This window comes from Palaemon carinicauda, chromosome 25 (genome assembly GCF_036898095.1).
Source record: "Palaemon carinicauda isolate YSFRI2023 chromosome 25, ASM3689809v2, whole genome shotgun sequence".
Lineage (NCBI taxonomy): Eukaryota > Metazoa > Arthropoda > Malacostraca > Decapoda > Palaemonidae > Palaemon > Palaemon carinicauda.
In genome coordinates, this window is record NC_090749.1 from 22,184,288 (window position 1) to 22,205,014 (window position 20,727).

A 20,727-nucleotide genomic window follows, 5' to 3' on the forward strand; every position below is an offset into this window, starting at 1 on the left:
TGAGGGAAAGCTCCCCTTCCCCAGCTTGTTGTGAGATTTGCCGTTGGAGGCAAAAGTGGTTAATCATCCCTCTTGTCCAGAGGAGCTATGGTTTTCTTCTGAGAAGTTTCCATCCAGGGTTTCCACTGAAGGGTTTGGATACATCCATGCCCTGCAATAGTCCATTAGAGCACAGCTTTTCAGAGCTGTACGATGATGGTTGGAGTCAATTGCCTATGATCCCTCTCCCTTGTCGTCGTGTCTGCAGGGCACAGCGTAGCACTAAGCAAGGCCAATCTCCTGAGCTTGCGCCTTTGTTTTATCCTTTTCACAAGGAAGAACATGCTTCACTGTCTTCACCCAAGCGCTCAGCAACAGCCTGCCCTCCATGACACACTAGCAAGTTGGCGCTTTGACCAACTTCTAGTGGACGAGTCTTGCGCGGGGTTACACACCCTACCACCTAATGAGGTGGGAGGATGAGCTCATATGCTTGAAGAAGGTGTGCATGCTACGTCTGCTACATGCATTGCTCTCTTTGGAAAGTGTTCCCATCTGGACTCACGCGTGCAAGAAAAACTTCCTTAGCAAAGGCCAGTTCTACCTTGCTGGTGCGTACCATAGTGTGCAGATAGATGAGCGCACACAGGTAGACTGCCTCTTACCTCTGCAAAATGAGAAGGATGCGCGCTCAAGCGTACCTTATCAGCTTTTGCCTTGCTTTCGCTCTCCTTACACTCTGTCTAATTTGTGGTAGGAACAGTGAGTTCCCCTGCAAAGGAGGGTAGATTATCCTTTACAGGCTGATCATTCAGAAGGACATGTTGATGGCACTCACCTCTGTAGGGAAGACAAGCAGAAGAATGGACATGATCTGACATCTCAGCTCCTCCTTTTCCTTGGCAATCCACTTAAGCCAAGGAAGCAGGCGCATGGGGCTCATTCAGGAACAAATGCCATTCTGGAAAGATTTCCCCTGCTTTCTGTACCTTGTCCAGACAGTGAAGCAGGCAGTCTCTTGACCAACTGTTTCTTCCCCGAAAGTTCCTTCCCCGGGTGTTCCTATCATCCTGGTAGAGTCCTCCAATAGGAGTGACTTTCCATCTGATCCCAGATGCAGTAGCGAGGTTAGGCAGCCACCCCCTCTCCCCCCCCCCCAATCCCCAGTGTGAAGACCAAGCTACGTACTAGTCAGTACCTGATATGGGAGAGGCTGAAGTTAATTCTGATTGTGCCACAGAAGAGGGAAAGGAATCAGAGGGCAAACACTCCCCTGCTGGGTGATCTCGCCCCTTGAACAGGGTTAGGCTGACTGCCCTCTTTCTGCAAATCCTGTCCTTCATAAGGAGGATCAACAGTATAGGGGAGCCTGATCACCTGCAGAGGGCAAGTTCACATTCCTATAAGCCGAGACCCACTAAAACTAAAGTAGCCTTACCGTGGTTAAGGGGAATGAAGGTGGCAAAGTAGAGGGCCTACACCCAAGTGGCCGGAACCTCGGTGCCTCTGATATGTGAATTTCTCTTGGTTACTTCCTTCTCCATACATCCGGCAGTGGAAGTAATTTATGATGGTAGAGGATAATAAATATCCTCTACCAATGAATCCAGCAATCTTGGCTCTAATTCATAACTTTTCTTTGGCCAAACTGGCAACCTAGCCAATACACTTCTCTGTGGGAGACATCACCAACATGGAAAGTTGTTCTTTGCAATCAGTTTCATGGTTGGATTACCGATTAAAACGGTAGGTTATCTCATGAATGAAGACCTCTCCATCCTTCAGAGGAAGGAAGCGTTGTTGGCCTTCCTCCTCTTGGGGTCTAGGATGCTTGAGTTTCTAACCAAGAACATCGTCAACCAGTGGGTAAATTGGGTTTTGAGGTGCCACAATGAGGTATTCGCAAAATTCCAGCGGCAGGTACCAAAGAGAGAAGTGACTAGGTTGCACAATTTCACTTTGAGTGATTCCCTATTTAACGTGGAGGACATCGAGGCTGTTGCCAAGAGATGGAGGAAGGCAAGCCAGGACTGACTCCTCCATAGGTCAGAGACCTCATGTTCCCACTGAGCAGTACCTCCACCACAGAGATCTTCTCCGGATAAGGCTCATATGTTGAAGAGGAGCTCCCAGGTGAAGCAGGCAGCGCAGACTCAAGCCCTCAAAATCCCTTTCAACATAGGGGCTTGAGGAGAGGTAAGGAGGTAAGAGAAGTAGACGTGGATGATCACGCCAAAGATGTCATTCCCCCAGTCAATCTACTGGTAGGAGTATGCCTGAAGAGCAGGTGGTAGAGATGGATGTTCCACAGAGCTGAACTTTGGTCGGTTTCCATACTAATAGAGGGATGCATGGTCCTATACACGAGCTCTCACCCTCTTCTGACCCTCTATGCAACGATGTCAAATTCCTACGTGAGTGGGTCCTCAAAGGAACAGGCCCTTTGGGGCAAAGTCTAGACCATGCTAGGGAAGGATACTCTCCAAGAGGTTCCAGAAGGGTTTCCAGGCTTCTACAGTTGCTTATTTTATGTAGAAAAAGCATAGTGAGGCTGGAGACCAATCATCAATCTCTCGATCATGAACGAGTTTGTACATCAGACCTCGTTAATGATGGAGAAGGCCCAGATGGTCAGACCAAAGGACTTCATGATTTTGTTAGACCTCAAGGATGTGTATGTGTAGATCTACATGCTTCCATCCTCAAGTAAGTACCTAAGATTCACATTAGGAGGAAAGAAATACCAGTTCAAGGTTCTGTGTTTCAGCCTCTCCATAGCACCTGTGGTATTCATGCAGATCTTCACCCTAGTGTCCACCTGGGCACACAAGAATGGCATTCATCTCCTTCAGTTCAGTATCTAGATGATTGGCTGATTCTGGGAGACTCGAGGGAGTCCCTTCTTCATCAAGATAGTCCTCTTAACAAGAGAATGCCTTAATGAAGTTATTGGGCTTCAGCAGGGCATATCATTCCCATGCTGAAGCCTGGTGACGGGAAAAAGACCTCTTGAACTGGGAAATTTTTTACCTTATTTTGACTCTATATTTCTCTCATCCCATTTCTATTACTTATAATTGCTACATGCTCCATCATATTTATCCATTATCTCCAACCTTGCTGTCAAAACTCTTTCCCATTTCACCGTCCAGATTTTTTCGGAGGCATAGTATCCAGGACTGGAATTGTTTTTTCAAAATCAATTGTTGGAGCTGTGGTGGTCTTACTAACTACCCAATAATGACTGGACACATAGGAGTGTCAGGGTTCCCATACTGCCACGCAGAACTATCTTCGAACAAAAAACTTGGATTTCAGATTCCAGGGGTTGACCGGTTTTGTAGAGATAGGACTCTCGGCATTTTGTGTGGTTTGCCTGCCACTATGATTAAAATGGGGATATGACTAATCTTGAAATGCTCTCAGTCCCATCAAGTGGGTTTGGCATGCACTTGAGTCACTCTAATCATAGAGGTACCATCCATTTGTGGTAGGATAGGGAGTGGATATTAGGGAAGCAGCTCTTGCAGGTGTCATTTGTGGAAGAATTAATTCCATTATAGGTTAATGGGGTCCTCTTTAGGATTTGAGTCAGTCTTATTATTTCTTCTCTTATACTTGATTTTTTGTCAGTACTAGTATTACCTCTTCCCTCCCCCTAAAGAAGAATTGAGTAAACTTAATGTTCCCCATACCCCTGGATCAGGTGGCGAACCGCAGATACCATTGATGACCTCTGCTAATTGAATTAATGAAATTCTGTTGATGACCTGAGAACAAAATAGGAACCATCTACTAATGTTTCAGAACCAAGTAAGTCGGGTAACACGAGGAAACTTTAAATCCTTCATGTTACCCAAAATACCAATAGATACTGATTATGATAAGCTATATAAAGCATTTAATTGTTATGTGTTGATAAAAGAAATGACAATTGGAAATGAAAAATAGCATTCAAGGATATCTTATAATGATCATGACGAAAAATTTAATGTAATACTGTATGTATCAAAAATGATATTAGAATTAATAACTTGATTTCAAGGGTACCTTTGTGATAAGATAACAAATGATTTAGATGTGTATAGACCTGCTGACTGGTTTGAAAAAGAGGTTGATTTAATGATGACTTCCAGGGAAAGCCAAAACCACCGATATGGCTTGTTGGCAAGTCTGAAGGGAGTACTGGGAATTATTTTAAGATTTGCAAACTAATTCAGAAAAAGGTAGGAACATTACACCGGGTGATACAGGGTGACAAAAAAAAAAAAAAAAAAAAAAACGGTCATCACCAGAAAACTAATAACTTCCAAAATATTATTCAGATCGACACAAAACTTTAGCTATATTAGGTCAAGCCTGTGTAGCAGACATCTCCAAAGTTTCAAGTCTGTACAACAAACACTCTTTGTTCCACTGGCTCTCCAAAATGTGCTCCAAATGAGCTCCCCGGTGATGCAGGCACATTTGGATCCGGCCAGACAAATTCTTGATGACCCTCCTGCATTCCTCCCTCGGGATCACTCTTATTGCTGCTTTGATTGCTGCTTTCAGGTCAGGTATGGTCTGGGGGTTGTTTCCATATACCCTGTCCTTAAGGTATTCCCAGAGATAAAGATCGGCGGGGTTCAGGTCCGGTGAATACGGCAACCACTCGGGATCACACCTGCCGCTGATCAGTTGGTCAGGGCAACGCTGCTGAAGCCATGCCAATGATTCGTTTGAAGTGTGAGGGGTGGCACCATCCTTCTGGAACCTATGGAGGACCCTGACTACTCCTCTCTGTCTACCAAGTGCTGTCCAAAACTTGCCAAGCACCTGGACATATCGCTCGGTGTTGATTGTCACAGACCGCTCGTTGTCGTCCTCGAACCAGGATGGTCCAATGATGCCTTGTTTGGAGATGGCGACCCAGGCAGTGCACTTCACCGAGTGTAATGGCCTTTGCAGACAGTGCTCAGGGGGTGTGCTACCCCAGAATATATTGTTCTTTGAGTTCAGGTGACCTGACAACAGAAATTGCGCCTTGCCCGAAAACCAAACATTGTCAAGGAAGTCTGGCACAGTGTCAATCTTGCACATGATCACTCACTTCCTCATGTCGTCAGGTGAAAGCTTGTGTTTAATTTGTAGCCTGTAAGGATACAGGTGGAGATCTGCGTTCAAAATTCTTCTAAGCTCCTGACTTTGCTGTCGCACAGACTTGCTTGGGCTGCGGACAATGGAGTCTCTGACTGCAGGAATGTTGTGTGGTGTCCTTGATGATTTCGGTCGTCCAGAGTGTGATTGTCTGTTAGTGTCTTTACAACTAAGGTTATGCACAATATCATGGGTTCTGAACTTGTTGAAACCCATCTGTAGATCATTGAGTGGACAGGAAATTCTTGATATTTGAACCGTTCTTTGAATTGTGATTGAGCTGCGTGGATAGAGTTAAACGGAAAATATGCTTCAATTATAAATGTCTTTTCCTAAATGGTCCATGGCATCTTGAAGGTCGAATTTGGTAGACTCTTAGAACATTTTTTTTTCGTAAATCTGAAAAATAAAAGGAATTGATTATTTATTTCAAAAGGTATTCAAGTGTGATTGAGCTGAGTGGATAGACTTCAACCGAAAATATGCCTCAACTATAAATGTCTTTTCCTCAGTGGTCCATGGCATCTTGAAGGTCGAATTTGGTAGACTCTTAGAACATTTTTTTTCGTAAATCTGAAAAATAAAAGGAAATGATTATTTATTTCAAAAGTTATTCAAGTTTAGGTGATGACTGTTTTTTTTTGTCACCCTGTATATCTCGCTTTGAAAAAAAATAGCATCCTTATTCGTGCCAAGTCATGCACGCAATCGGCAATTCTGTCTAACCTTAAGACAAGTAGTGATGATGACATGTTAGATATCAGACCCCACATAAATTTTAGTTACGGAAGAGGAGTAGTCTTTAATAAAGACCTGTATGAATCTACAGAAGAGGAAATACTGGCCATGTGACCATGAACAATGTGGAAAGTACACGAGATTCCTGGAATGTCAATGATTATCCTTACTTTCCAGGATGCTGATGTGTCTTTCCACATTGTTATTGAGAAGGAAAGAATTAATGTTGTACCTTTCCAACAAGCCACTACGATATTTCAATTGTCTCAATTTTGGACATCCTTCTAAAGTTTGCAAAAATTTGAAAATTTGTAGCATTTGTTTCAGATTTTACCATGGAGAGTGTACACTTGAGGCCAGGTGTTTGAAATGAAACTCAAAACATAAATCCAGTGATCCTTCTCTCTGATTACGGTTCTTTTTATCTTTGCCTACACATTAACTGAATAGTCTGGCCTATTCTTTACATAATCTTGTCTGTCCTCATACACCTGACAACACTGATATTATCAAACAATTCTTCTTCATCCAAGGGGTTACTGCAATGTAATTGTTCATTGGCCACTTTCCTCTTGCCAAGGGTAGAAGAGACTCTTTAGCTATTTTAAGCAGATCTTCTAGAAGGACACTCCAAAATCAAACCATTGTTCTCTAGTCTTGGGTAGTGCCCTAGCATCTGTACCATGGCGTTCCACTGTCTTTGGTTAGAGTTCTCTTGCTTGAGGGTACACTCGGGCACACTATTCTATCCAATTTCTCTTCCTCTTGTTTTGTTAAAGTTTATATAGTTTATATAGGAGATATTTATTTTAATGTTGTTACTCTTAAAATATTTAATTTTTCCTTTTTTCCTTTCCTCACTGGGCTATTTTCCCTGTTGGAGCCCCTGGACTTATTGCATCCTGCTTTTCCAACTCATTATTAGCAAGTTGTAATAATAATGATAATAATAATAATAATAATGATAGGAGCTGCAAGCTTTATAAGTTGGAAGAAGCTGCCCTCAACAAATCCAGTGTAGAACACATAAGTGTGGGACATGCGAAAAGACTACTTAATAATTAAACAGCTATGGAGAGGTACTGAAATCTAGAAAAAATATACCACAGGAAACTTCAAACCCAAGTAGTAATGCCAGTAGCTCAGAGAAAAGAAATGTATCATCTTATAATATGACGAGGCAAGCATATTGCCTTCTGAGGCTTTGCCACGGTGTATCAAAAGTGGGGCATTGCCCATTTCTGTTCAATCTTCCTCCCTCATTACCAACAATAGTGCTAACCTTTCTCAGGCAATGTCCTGGACTGATTTGATGGACGTTCCAATTAAAACCAACTTATCTGGTGCACCTGTAGTGGGGAAGGTAAATATCCTGGTAGCTCACCTCCTTTTAATAGGAAAAGAGAGACCTCCATATCTCCCACCTCCTTCCATAAGAAACATTGAATAAAGTTATACCATCAAATAAATTTGATATTTGGCCTGTTTATGTTTCTTATCAACCAAAAGACAATTTAGATGAATCAGAAATTAAAATTTAGGTCCACCATCCCTTCAGCAATTAGATCAAAAGGATACAAAGAAAAAGACGAACGTAAAACCCAATAAATCAATACCCTCTCTAAAGAAACCTCTGGAAAATAGACCAAATAATGGTCCATCTTTACAGAGATCGCGACAATGGAATCTTGAGAAGGTGGATTTCGTGAGCTATGCAAAATTGAAGGGAATGGAGAAGTTTAAAAGTGTTGATGATGCTATAGACTTACTGAATGGAACTTTTCATACATCAGGAGTCAGTTCAATTCCCAAAACAACAGGGATATTTAAACGGCAACCAGTCCCCTGGTGGTCTTCAGAACTTAACTGCCGTGCACAAAGCCACAATAAGATTTTTAACTTGATTGCCCAAACGCCATGCTGAGGAAAATTTAATTATATACAAGAAGTGTAGAGCACAGTTCTGCATTGCAATCTAAGAAGCTAGGCGCTAGTCTTGGGTATCTTTTGTTTTCTCAGTCAGCAGTAGAACACCACCATCTTTTGCATGGAGGAAAGTAACAAAGATAGCAGGCAAATTTATCCCCAACCCACCACCACTGTTGAAGGTGAATGGTCAGTATGTGACCGGAGCAACTGATGTTAGCAATGCCCTGGCTGATCATTTATCAAATGTATCATCTAGGTGTGAAGCAGCTCCTGGTCACCAGTATAGAAGCAGTGAAAAACATAAATTTTTAAATTTTGCAACAGGAAAGTAAGAATCTTACAATGCTCGTTTTACTAAGAGAGAATTTGATTCTGCACTTGCTATGTATAATGATACAGATCCTGGACCCGATGGAATTCCATATGCAATGATTAAACTTGTATCTTTTAATGCTAAGTTATTTGTTTTAACCATTATTAACAGAATATGACATGATCATAGTTATCCAAGTGTTTGGGAACTAGCCATTATTTTAGCCGTAACATAACCCGGTAAGGATAAGTTGTTCCATAACTGGAATACAAACCAATGCTCGTTATAAGGGTATTACTTTCGGCGAAGCTAAAAAAATGAGCCATTAGACTTTTACCGTGGGGTAACCACCTACCCACTAGATAGTGGGGGAGGAAGTGTGGGGTGGGGGGCGGGTGTTAGAGGCTACCCATCTCAGTCACACATCTGTGACTGTGACTTATATTCACTTTACTTTTGGCTCGGGGGAAGAGACATTGTCTCTCTCCCCTCTCCAATTGATCGGGCTTTTGACTTTTTGATCTCATGTTTTTCTTTTTTACAGTATATATGAAAACATGTTTTTTATATATATTCTAGGCTTTCTTTACAGTGAATGTTGCTGTTTGTGTGACAGAGTAGTGTGGCAGATTTTCGACGGCAGAGAATCATCCTTTACGACTTTATTTCCTTGGACAACGGACATCCCGTAGGTGGGGTCCTTTTGAGTGACTTGGCCGCCACCGCAGGGGAATCGTCATCATTTGGATATTCTTCCGTTTGGATATTAACGTCACCTTCCCTTTTATGTGTTCTTAGAGGGAATATGCTTGCAGCCTTCACAGAGCTTGACTTTGGTCTTCTTTTTCTCACTGACAACGCCGCTCACTTTATGTGAGTGGCCCGTAAATCCTTTGCGGGGAGAACACCTTTGCCGGTCACAGGTTAGGTTACGCTTCTGAATAGTTTTCTTCATTAATTGAAATAATAATATTTGGTAATTTAACTTTTCAGCTTTGATTCCGCTCTCCTTCCTGGGATGATGGTCATACGGCCTTTTCTTGCCGGCGAAGGATGTGCATGACCTTAGCTTCTCCGTTCTTCCTATGGGAACCCCTGATTGGTTCTCCCGAGTAGTTTGTTTTGTCTGCTGAATTAATCAATTGTAATTCTTTTTTTACAGTTTTTACGCTGCCGCTCTACTCCCGTTGATGGTGGCCGGGCAAGGGAGTGCACAGTCCTTAATTTGTGTCTGTTCTTTCAGGGGACACCTTTTCTGTCCGTGGATTAGGTGCTAGGGAGTTTTCTGTTTTCATTTTTCCTCAGTGAAGCCATATTTCCTCGTTCGGCTAAGATAGCCGACATAGAAGAGCAGTTCTGTTTGTTCCTGTGGAATCTGCTGTCAGTGCGTCATCCCCCTCCTGTTCTCCTGCGCCTGAGGCAGCTCCTGATCAGCACACTAACCTTCAGGAACTAGCTCCGGCTATGTTTTCTCAGGTATCGCTCGATGCAGATCTTCAACTTGAACAAGGCTTGTTGATGGGAAGCAAAGAAAGCTGCCCGAAGGTCTGCCTCCAAGGTTTGGACCACTTCCCCTTCTGAGTGAGAGCTATCCTCCCCAGGTGTGGTGTTGGGCTGTCCTTCCTTCCGAGGGAGAACTTCCTATCATCATCTCTGTCTAGTAACCTTCCCGCCTGCGAGGAGAATTGCTGACAGCTATATCTCATTAGTTGTTGCAGTCTCTTCGCCAAAAACTTGCCCCCACCCCCTACCCATGCTGAACCAACTCTTCCATCAGGGGCAGAGCGAAGTCCAAGGCAAGTCTCTCCTGCGGCTGATCACTTCTCGCGTTCACGAGAGAGACCACCTATCGAGACACCTCTTCAGAAACCTTCCAACTTAGCAATTTTCATCATGGGTGAGCTCGCCGAGTTCGTAGTCCTTTTCGTCTCCTCATACGCGCTCATTCACCTTTAGCAAAGTGACGTCTGTTTGGCTCGTCGTTGACATCTGCAAAACAATCTCCTTCAGAGGAACTTCAAGGTCCTCGCCGTTTGTCCACTCCTAAGGTATTGCCTTTGGGACTAGTCTCGTCAGTCTCACTCCTCTCAATCTGGTTCCTGACCCTCGCCTATCTCACCGGACTCTCCTCGGACTTGCCGTTTACTTGTGCAACACTTCTCTCTGACCTCTCGCCATTGAACTGATGTTTGGGGCCTGCTGTTGCCCATCAAATCTCTGGACTCCTGACCTGCTCGCTGGCTTCTCGCTAACTGCCGATCACTAATTAGTCATTTTCCAATCGGCAACTCACCGATTGTCAAACCTTAATGCTGTTCCTCAGCTCATTGATTGTCGATCTCAAGCTCGCAGAGCTCATCTGAGGTTTCCACTCACTGATCGCCTACCTACAGGTCTCCGGTCACCAGATCACCGATCGCCAGCTCGCAGGTCTCCCGCTCACAACTAGACCATTCGACGGCTTGCCATCCGCCAGCTTGCCTATTTTGCAACTCCCTGTTTGTCAGCTCGCTGATGGCCAGCCTAACTTACCAGCACGCTGATGGTAAGCGCAACAATTGCCGATCGCAAGCTCAGTGACCGCTGATTGCCAAGCTGATTGCCAATTGCCTGCTCACTGATTGCTCGATCTTTCTTTCACTGATCCTCGATCACCAGCTCGCTGATCGCCAATCTCCAGCTCGCCAATCGCCAGTACGCCGATCGCCACCTCACCGATCGTCGAATCATATTGCGGTTCCTCAGCTCACCGCTTGTCGATTGCCAGCTCGCCAAGCGTCATTTCAGATATATGGCCACCAGCGATCGCTGACCAATGATCACCAATTCGCCAATTCGCCAGCTCGCTGTTTGTCAGCTTGCCAATTGCCAATTCAATGGCTAGACAATCTCCAGCTTCTTACCGATTAGCGTTTGACGACTCGTCGTTCGCTATCTTGGCATGTGACAGCTTTCTGTTTGTCAACTTGACGTTTGCCTACTTCCCGTTCACTGTTCGTCAGCTCGTGTTCATCGCTAAGCTAGCTAAAGATCGTCTTCTCTCCTCTCTCTTGTGCTTCCGCTACTTCGTTAGCCTTCACATATACTGCAGTGTTTCTCAACCTTATTTTACAAATGGCACACTTAGGATCTTATAATAATATCACGGCACACTTGGAAAATTTAAGAGAAAAAATTAAGAGAATATATACTTGTAAATATGAGATGGAACTACAGACTTAAGAAATAAAACACTTTTAAATATGAACTTACTTTATTTCAGTGTTTTTCTTAGAGTAAATTGTGAAGATGATTAGTGTGAAACTTGTGCCTGGTGATTTTGGCGACTTCCTCAATATTTGGTCGAATGTGTGACAAGCAGACCCTCATTTCTTCTTCAGTTGAGCGTAGTCTCTCTCGCTTCATAGTTTTGATGTTATTTAGGGTTGAGAAGCCAAGTTCACATAAATAAGATGTAGAAAATTGCAACAAAAGTGATAAAGCTTTTTTAGATAATGTGGGATATTCCTCTTGAACAGATATCCAAAATGAGTCAATAGGTACAGTAGAATGTTTTATTTTTAGATCTCTGTCACTAGAAATGGTGGCCAGTTCCTCTTCTTCACACAACTGTAATCCAATATTAGAGGGAATATTCATGAAAGGATTTCGAATCCAATCATACTTCTCTGTGCTCAGTGATGGAAAATAGTGGTCGATGTTTTCATCAAGCGCTGTCAGATGAGAAACAACAATAGGGATCATTTCTTTAATGCAAGTGGTACGCATTGAAGGAAACATATCAAAATTACCTGAGCTTGCTCTATTTTTCCAAATAATAATTTTCTTTTTTAGAGCAACTAACTTATCTGTTGAGGTCAGAATATTTTCATTTCTCCCTTGCATGCTACTGTTTGTGTTGTTTAATTGACTGAATATTTCTGTTAGGTATTCCAGTTTAGACATCCAAAGTTCACAACGAAGATGCTCACAGAATTTTCCCTGCTTTTCTTGGTCGAAAAATACGATTAATTCCTTGTGTAATTCACGAACACGAGTTAATACCTTACCTTTCGATAGCCATCGAACTTCGGTATGCATTAGTAATCTAACATGCTGGGAGTCCATTCCTTTGCATAGTTGTTCAAATAATCTTGACTTCAAAGGCCTACTTTTAATATAATTTATTATTTCAACTAGGTGGTGTAACACTAATTTGAAATCTTCTTGTGATATTTTTGAAATAAGAACTTCTCTGTGTAAAAAGCAATGAGTACGAATAAGATCTGGGTTTTCTTTTTCTGCAAGAGATACAAATCCTTTAATACAGCCTGTCATACATGGGGCTCCATCAGTGCAAATGCCTACGCAAGATTTCCATGTTAAATTTATTTCTCTAAGGTAGTCAGTTATCACATCAAAAATATCTTGACCTCTAGTAGTAGCCTAGTTGACATTCCTTTGCAACACAAAAACTGATTGATTATTTCACTGCCATCAATAAAACGTACAAATGCAAGCAAGTGACTAGTGTTGCTTATATCCGTGGACTCATCAACAGTTAATGCAAAAGTAGAATCCTGAAGTTTTTTTTAACCTTTTTTTCAATATTTTCAGATAAATCTAAAATTCTTCTGTGTATTGTATCATTTGATAAGGGGATTTTGCTAATTTCTTTTTCAGCTTTCTCACCAAACATGGATTTAACAATCTTTTTGCAAGCGGGCAGTATAACTGACTCAGCAAGTGTGTGAGATTTAGATTTTAATGCTATTATTCCTGCGACTTCAATTGAAGCAAGCTGAGCCCTTTCTGATGCGGTCATTGTTTTCTCAAATACATTGCGCTGCTTCGATTGCTGATCTAAAAGCCTTTGAAAATATACAAGATCTTTATCCTGCAGAGATGAATGTTTAGAAGTGAGATGTTTCTTTAACTTACTTGGTACCATGGATTCATTTGACATTTTATCGCCGCAAACTACACATAATGGATTTGGTTGAGCAGCATCTCCAGACCAAAAAAATCCGAACTTCAAGTAGCTCTCATTATACTGTCTATTTAAATTATGGCGAATTTTTGCCTTTTTTACATTGGAGTTTGTTGGGTTCAATAATTGTTCACTATCAGACTCACGGCTACCACTAGCCTCCTTTCTTATAAGAAATTTATCCATTGTGAAGGAATGCACTAAAATCAATAAACATGGTACTCTTGTCCTGCAAATACACTGGTCAATGGGAATTATCATAAAACCCCAACAGACTGAATGAAACAAAAAGGCTAGTAATGTGATTGGTGAAGTGCACTACCATCACCACTCAAGTACTGTCTCAACCGACACTGACAACAAGACACCGAGAGTATGCAATGAGAGCGAGACTCAGACACGTATGATACGCGTAGGCAAGGTAACCAGAGCTCTGCTTTTGAGCGGAACAAATCAGTTAACTGATTGTACATATGCCCTACTTTTTTAATGTTACTAATATGTTCTGCTTTCTTATAAGTGTGCCCCAATATTTACTGAATTGTATGTGTGCGTGTCTGAGAGAGAGAGAGAGAGAGAGAGAGAGAGAGAGAGAGAGAGAGAGAGAGAGAGAGAGAGAGATGTTATGTAATGGTTGATAGACCATCCATCCTCACATGTACATTCATCCAACGTTGTTTATATGTGAAGCTTTTAATAGTAGGAGTCTTACAGGATATCTCAAATGATGTGCATTTCTTTTACAGAAATATAACTACCAAAGACTGAACCAAAAGGCATGCACATGATTTTAAGTAATAATATTATATATATATATATAAAGATATATATATATATATATATATATTATATATATATATATATATATATATATATATATATATATATATATCCATATATATATATATATATATATATATATATATATATATATATATATATATATATATATATATATATATATATATATATATATATATATATATATATATTGTGTATGTATGTATGTATTTATGTATGTGCTTTATGCATACACACACATGTACGGTATATACAAGAGGGAAGTGTCCTTCTTTTAGGTCACAAATCTGGTTACATTATGATGATTACGTATATGATACATATATCAATTATCAAACTTGGAAGTGATTAAACTCCTAACATCGATTACAGATGATAGCAACAACGGGCAGCCTGAAGATCAAAATTCAATAACAACATAGCAATATACTCATTACAAGTAGACACAGTGCTACATTAAAATGCAACTATTTTGGTTGAAACAAAAGGAACTATACTAAAAACGGTTTGAAAGCATGAGGCAATACCATGTCATACATCCCAGACAGAACGAAGCCCATCACAATACCGAATGCCATCTCCACTTATAATATTAAACTTTTATTAATTGTAGAATTATTATAAATATTATGACAAACTCAAATGGCTGAAAGTTACTTATGTAAACTGCAAAGTAGGCTATATTTTAAATAATTGTCAGTATCAATAAGCGTTACTTTTCATTCATGTGAAACCAAAATCTATACCCATTTTTCGTATTTTCTGGTGTGCCATGACTATATTTCGTGGCACACTTCAAATAATCTCGTGGCACACCAGTGTGCCGTGGCACACTGGTTGAGAATCACTGAGTCATATAGAGTTGAAGGAGCTGCTCCCGAGTCTCTCATCAGAGAGTGCTCTCATCTAGACAACATAAATTGTCATCTCACCCCTCTCTTGGGCTTATGCTACTTCGGTAGCCCTCCCATGCAGAGTTGAAGTGAAAGAGTTTAATGCAGTTTTTCTTCTGGGAACCTAGCCCAGCACCCTCCATCGACATAACCAGGGTTTCTTCGGTTCCCAAAGTTTTCATCGCCAGCCAACTTCAAAAAACCCGCATTCATGTTGCCAGGATTCTTTATTGAATCCGGCATGTTCGCAGACTTTCATCCCTCATGAACATACGTTTTTCCCCTCACCTTGTTCCTTTTACAAAAGGAGGCAGATCCTTTGAATCTGTTCCTCCCCCTGCATCGGGAGGTACAACCACATGGGGTTACCACACTCCCTCATTCACTCGTTTGAAGGTTGAGTTCAAAGCTGTCTAATGTGACAGTTATGGCAACTTAACTGTTAGAATTCCTGACAACACTGGGATGGGTAACCCACTAGAACACCAGAGGTTGACGGCATCTTGTATATTCCCAGTCTCCGTTGGCCTATACGCCCTCAGATCTTTGAGTGAGCACCTTCAGCCTCCATCTACGAAATCCTTGCCCGAAGAAACATATTGGCTCGACCCTTCATGAGACTCACTCTTGCTTGTGAATTTGGACAATGACTGTCATCTATAACTGAGCTTTCCCTTCGACCAAAGTTGTTCAAGAAAAAGTTCTTCCTTTCTTATCCTAGAGCAAGGTTTTTCCAGTAATGGTGAAACCCCTGCTACGAGCTCAAAATACTTGGTTCATGTTTTTGCCAAGGACAGAGAGTCCCCATCCTGCAAGAGGTACTCTTGTTTTTTCCATCCTCCTTTAGGAAGTGGGAAGTGGTCTGTCTTTTTCCTCGCGATTGGAACATCTAGTCTCTTGGGAAGACGCGGTTCGTCAATATATCGCCAAGCTTCTTAGGTCACTTCTTACAGAAGTCTTCAGCTTAGTTTTTCCTCTTGGAATGAGTTTCATATTCAAACCCTGTCGTACAAGGGAAAGGCTTGCGATCATTCAAACACTTAGCCCATGGCTTTTTGTACAGGATCGACCACTAAAACTAATGCTCCTAGTCACCTTTTGGGGACATCCATCTTCAGCCTGTCATGTCATGGAAGGGTGCTCCAGTTAGCTAAGGACCGAGGGTAGTCACAGGGGTTTCTACCCTAAGGTCAACCTTCCCCTTCAGGATCGGCCTCGTGTCCAAGACTTAGGATGACTGGGTCCTCTTAAGAGTCTCGAGCTCCTCTGAGACATCTCCTTGAGTTTACCACGATCTGAGGACTGGAGTAATCTTAGAAGAGACCCTACTCTCTTATCGAATGTAGATATTTATAGACATGGTTATCAGCCCGCAGAAAACCTCCGCAGGTTCGATAAGACTGCACCAGTCTCCTTCGAATTCAAACCTAATCAGGTACAGCCAGATCACAGGTCCTTCGGCACCAGGTATTTTCTTTCCCTCTGGTTCTTTACGAGATCTGAGCAAGAGAATATCCATATAATGAGGTTGCCAGTGAGAATCTAATCTAAGGGGTCAATCTCCTCGCTTTTTCTCCGAATCGATTTCCCCCCCAGATGCATCAAAGAAAGGGGAGGGGTCCATGCTGTACCACTCGGCTAATGGGCTTTGGTCAGAGTCTGAAGGGAACCGCTTCTTTAGACCTCTCAGAGAGGAGGGCAATCTTCCTGCGGGCAAGAGGTACCATCCCCCTTTATGGGGAACTCATTTTTGAGCTCCGACTCGTTTCTTCTACAATGCCCTATGTTTACCTTCAACTTGGGCTGAGCCTCGGGGATGGGAAACAGAGAGTGGCGCCAAGAGGACTGCCTCTAGGTGATGGAAATCTCCCTTCCTTTGTGGAGAGAATAACCGATTACGGCATCAGATGTTGATCGAGTCTTCCCCTTCTGCAGACAAGACTTCCTTCTCTCGTTGGTCTACCCTTCGGAGGATTCTTCCAGTGAAGATGGGGATTCATCCACTCCCCTGCTGAGGAGGTAGTTCCTCCACCAGCCACTATGCAGCAATTTTCCTGATTGCTGGAAGGATCGTCGACAGCGGCAGCAAACGATGGCCGCCTTTCCCATCTGCTAGAGAATCTTCCTTTTCCTGGTTTTTCTCCCCTTAGGGGGGTCCCTCCTAAGGGAATTAGTTTCACCTGTTCTCTGCCATTGCCCTTCAGAGCAGGACTCGTGTCTCGTTAGAAGTCTCATCTTGCCTACTTAAGTAGATCCTGAGAAATCCTACGGAAATTGGTTTCGTCCATATCCCCCTCTTGATCTTTGGAAACAGGCCATCAGACTCCTCTCGCTAGCAAGACTTGCCAGGCCCAGCAGACTCGTCTTATCAGCAAGATTTTTCTTGCCCATCAGACTCTTCATTCCCAGTCGACTCATCTGCAACTCCTGATGGAGAACCCCCTCACCAACCATTAACAGTCACATACAAACATCTTTAAAAACAGTACCTTCTCTGTAACTTCACCTCGGGAGACTATCGTCCTCCTCTCTCAGGGAGTCTCTCCCTCAACATATTGCAAAGAGAATGTCTGTATAGCTGGATAGATCTTTGGCTTCAGCCACTCCAGGCTAAGTGGAGTTAGTTGGTATCGTTTTAAGGGTATCCTTCCCCTCGATATCATTATGCCAGCATTAGGGGTATTCCTCGGTTACCCTCGGGAGGAAAGCGTCTCTTGCTCTCGGCATTGCAAGGCCACCGCTATTCCTTGAGCCTTGCCTTCAAACCATAAGGCATTAACCTTTCCTCCACGGCGGCATTACTCCTCATACGGAGTTTCGAGCCTACGGACCCTTAGTCGGAAAGGAGACCTCATTCCAGTATTCCAAGCAGCTGAGGTTTCCTGACCTTGATGACAGGTGTCCCACTTGTGTTGCCTTCTTCCAAGAGAATTGGCAAAACTCATGAGATGCCCTTAATGTGGGCCATTCACAATAATGGACCCAGTAGCGCTCGACCTCGTTTCTGGCAGCTCAGATCCTAGACTCCGAACCCTTCAGTCTGGGAATCCTTTGCATCATGACCAATGATCCAGATTAACAGTTACTATGCCAGAAAGAAACTGGAGGACTTTCTCAAGGAAATTACGAGACCTCACCCAAAGTGTCAACACTCTTCATCAGCATGGTCAAAAGGAGGATCACGAAGAACACCTTCTCTGCCTGAATTCAAGGTCTTGGACTTTGCACTGAATCCAAATCCTCCTGCAACACGTCGACCAGAGCACTCGACGTCCCGGGCATTGCTACGTCCCTGGCGTTGGAATTTATCTACTTGGTGATGCAGGTTCTACAGGCAGCCATATAAAAATGTCACACGGCCTTCGCCGCCCACTACATGCAAGACGTAGCCCACAAGAGACTCAATATGATCTCTATCGATCCTGTGGTGGCTACAAAACAACTGGTTTAACATCTCAAGCTCCTTGATGGACAAGTAGCAGCAGATTGTGGGCATTGGTTACCCTGTTTTAATCTGGGTGAATAGTTAAGAAGAACTGGCTCTTTTATCTTCATCCTCCCCTCTTCTGGGGAAATCAGCATCTAGGCTCCTCTTCATAGCTGAACTGAACCACTACAGGTAAACCATTGTTCCCTTGTGTAACCTACTGTTGCTTCCCTATACCTTGGCGGGGTGGTATTGGTTATATCTTGGAGACCTTGGAGGATTCCTCGACAGTCACATTGCTAGTATCACAAACACAGCTTGTATAGGCCGCAGACCGTACTTAGCAAGATTTTAGCAAGGTTTAAGGTTTCGCCTACTGTGCGCTAACACACATAGAAAGGAATTTCCGGCCCAAAAGCCCAGATTGGCAGGTACGTCCACACTCCTAATGGATGAGTCAATCCCTATAAATAGCATTGGTTTGTATTTCAGTTACAGAACAAGTGACAAATTTGGAAGTGATTTATATTTATCCTAACGATACAAACCTGTAGCTATTTATACAAATTAGCCCGCCAACCCTGTCCCCCTTGAAGTCCTACCATCAAGCAAAGTAAATTGTAGTCACAGGTGTGTGAGTGAGAAGGGTAGCTACTACCTTCCACCCTCAGCTAAGTAGCTGGTAGGTGGTTAACTCTCGCTAAAAGTCTAATGGCTTGTCTTTCAGCTTCGCCGAAAGTAATACCCCTATAAATTGCTACAGATTTGGATCTTTAGGAAAAATATATATTACTTCCAAATTTGTCATTTTTAGCTGCAACCTATCGACCAATTGCATCGACATCTTGCTTATGTAAGATCATGGTGAAGATGGTCAATGCACCACATGCGGTACCTGGAAAAGAAGGGTATTTTATCACGTATCCAGTGCGGATTTAGAAAAATGCACTCGACTGAGGTGTTGATACAATTCGAATCCTCTATTTGTGAACCCTTTGCTTCCAAACAGCACCATGTAACAGTCTTTTTTGGCTTCGAAAAGGTATATGATACTGCACAGGGACATGGTACACTTAAAACCATTCATGAATTGGGATTAAGAGGAGAGATACCATTGTTCATTCAATCATTTTTTTTTCACATAGGGTTTTCTCAAGTGAGAGTGGGGGAAACTCTATCAGAGAGAAATGGTCAGGAAGGAGTTTCCCAGGGTAGTGTGCTAAGTGTAACCTATTTTTACGAGCCATTAATGGGATAACCGCCGTCATTCGCCAAGATATTCTCTCAACATTATTTGTAGATGATCTCTCCATATTAATTGCTGGATCTAGAATTTCGATGGTTGAGAGAAAACTACAACCCTCAATTGACAAAATTATTCAAGGGCAGATATGAGTGGATTTAAGTTTTCGACAAGCAAAACTATTGTTGTCTATTTCTGTCATATCAGGGAGTACATCCAGACCTGGAGGTATACATCAAAGTTGTCCTATACATCATGGGGGACAGACTACAAAACTTTTAAAGTTATACAAAGCTTCAACTTTTTTAAAATTAGCTATGGGTGTGAAATATACTCCGCCGCCACCCCAAGCTGATTAGATATTTCAGATTCTATACACTGTACAGGAGCATTTAGAACCTCCAATCCCAAGCCTCTGTGTTGAGGTTGGAGAATTGCCTTTAGTTCTCTACTGAAAGTCTTCTATTGTTCGGTATTGGTTTATGATTGCAAAGACCTCCTAATTCTATATGAATATATATGAAAACTTATATAAATGTACAAAATTATCATTAACCATGGCCAAGTATTGCAAACTTTCCAACAGGCTAAAATGGTGGAGATTGGTTGATTTCGATTCTAAGTACATAAAATATGAATTCAACAAGAATAAGTATGGGGACTTGTAATCAACTTTCATATCTCTTTGTGGCCTGGAAGACAAGATAAGGAATATTTGTAAGATTGAATATCATCAGAAGCTGTATCAGAGTGCAAACCTTATAAGGGATTGTAGATATTTTGAGTTGCACCCAAAATCTCCTCAACCTTATGGATTTGGGGTAAAATAATCAATAAACAGTCTTGATATAGCAAGAAATAGGATATCACCAACCCCTCCATGGAAATGACCAGAGATGTCTTTCTGTAAATATTTCATTGATACTAAAAGGAATATGACTGACGGCCAGCTCTCTTTTTAATGGAACATGTGTATTGGGTTGTTCTTATAAAGAGAATAAGAAGTTTTGCAAAGAAGGGAAAGAGTGGAAAAGGATCTGGAGAAAGTGTATGATAGAGTTGATAGGGAAGCGATATAGAAGGTGATGAGGTTATTTGGAATTGGTGAAAGGTTTCTACAAGTAGTGAAGAGTTTCTATAAAGGCAGTAAAGTATGTTCTAGGATAGGAAATAAAGTGAGCAAGTGGTTTCCTATGAGAGTGGGGCTGAGACAGGGATGTGTAACGTTGTCATGATTGTTCAATTTTTTTGTTGATGGAATGGTGAGAGAGGTGAAGTTTGTTGATGGAATGGTGA

The 20,727-nt window shown here is 42.1% G+C and overlaps 4 protein-coding genes across 4 annotated transcripts in view; 1 reads left to right on the forward strand and 3 right to left on the reverse strand.

The window, feature by feature from the left end:
• The window catches only part of LOC137618924 (zinc finger protein OZF-like), a 51,455-nt gene that overhangs the window by 16,975 nt on the left and 13,753 nt on the right, over positions 1 to 20,727 (forward strand). The window lies entirely within an intron of this gene.
• LOC137618921 (uncharacterized) lies at positions 4,333 to 5,061 on the reverse strand. The gene has a single exon (XM_068349125.1). The coding sequence runs from the start codon at positions 5,059 to 5,061 to the stop codon at positions 4,333 to 4,335; it is 729 nt and encodes a 242-aa protein (XP_068205226.1).
• On the reverse strand, positions 11,369 to 12,415 carry LOC137618922 (protein FAM200A-like). The gene has a single exon (XM_068349126.1). It carries the CDS (start codon positions 12,413 to 12,415, stop codon positions 11,369 to 11,371), a length of 1,047 nt encoding a protein of 348 aa, XP_068205227.1.
• LOC137618923 (zinc finger BED domain-containing protein 5-like) lies at positions 12,639 to 13,253 on the reverse strand. Its single transcript, XM_068349127.1, has one exon. It carries the CDS (start codon positions 13,251 to 13,253, stop codon positions 12,639 to 12,641), a length of 615 nt encoding a protein of 204 aa, XP_068205228.1.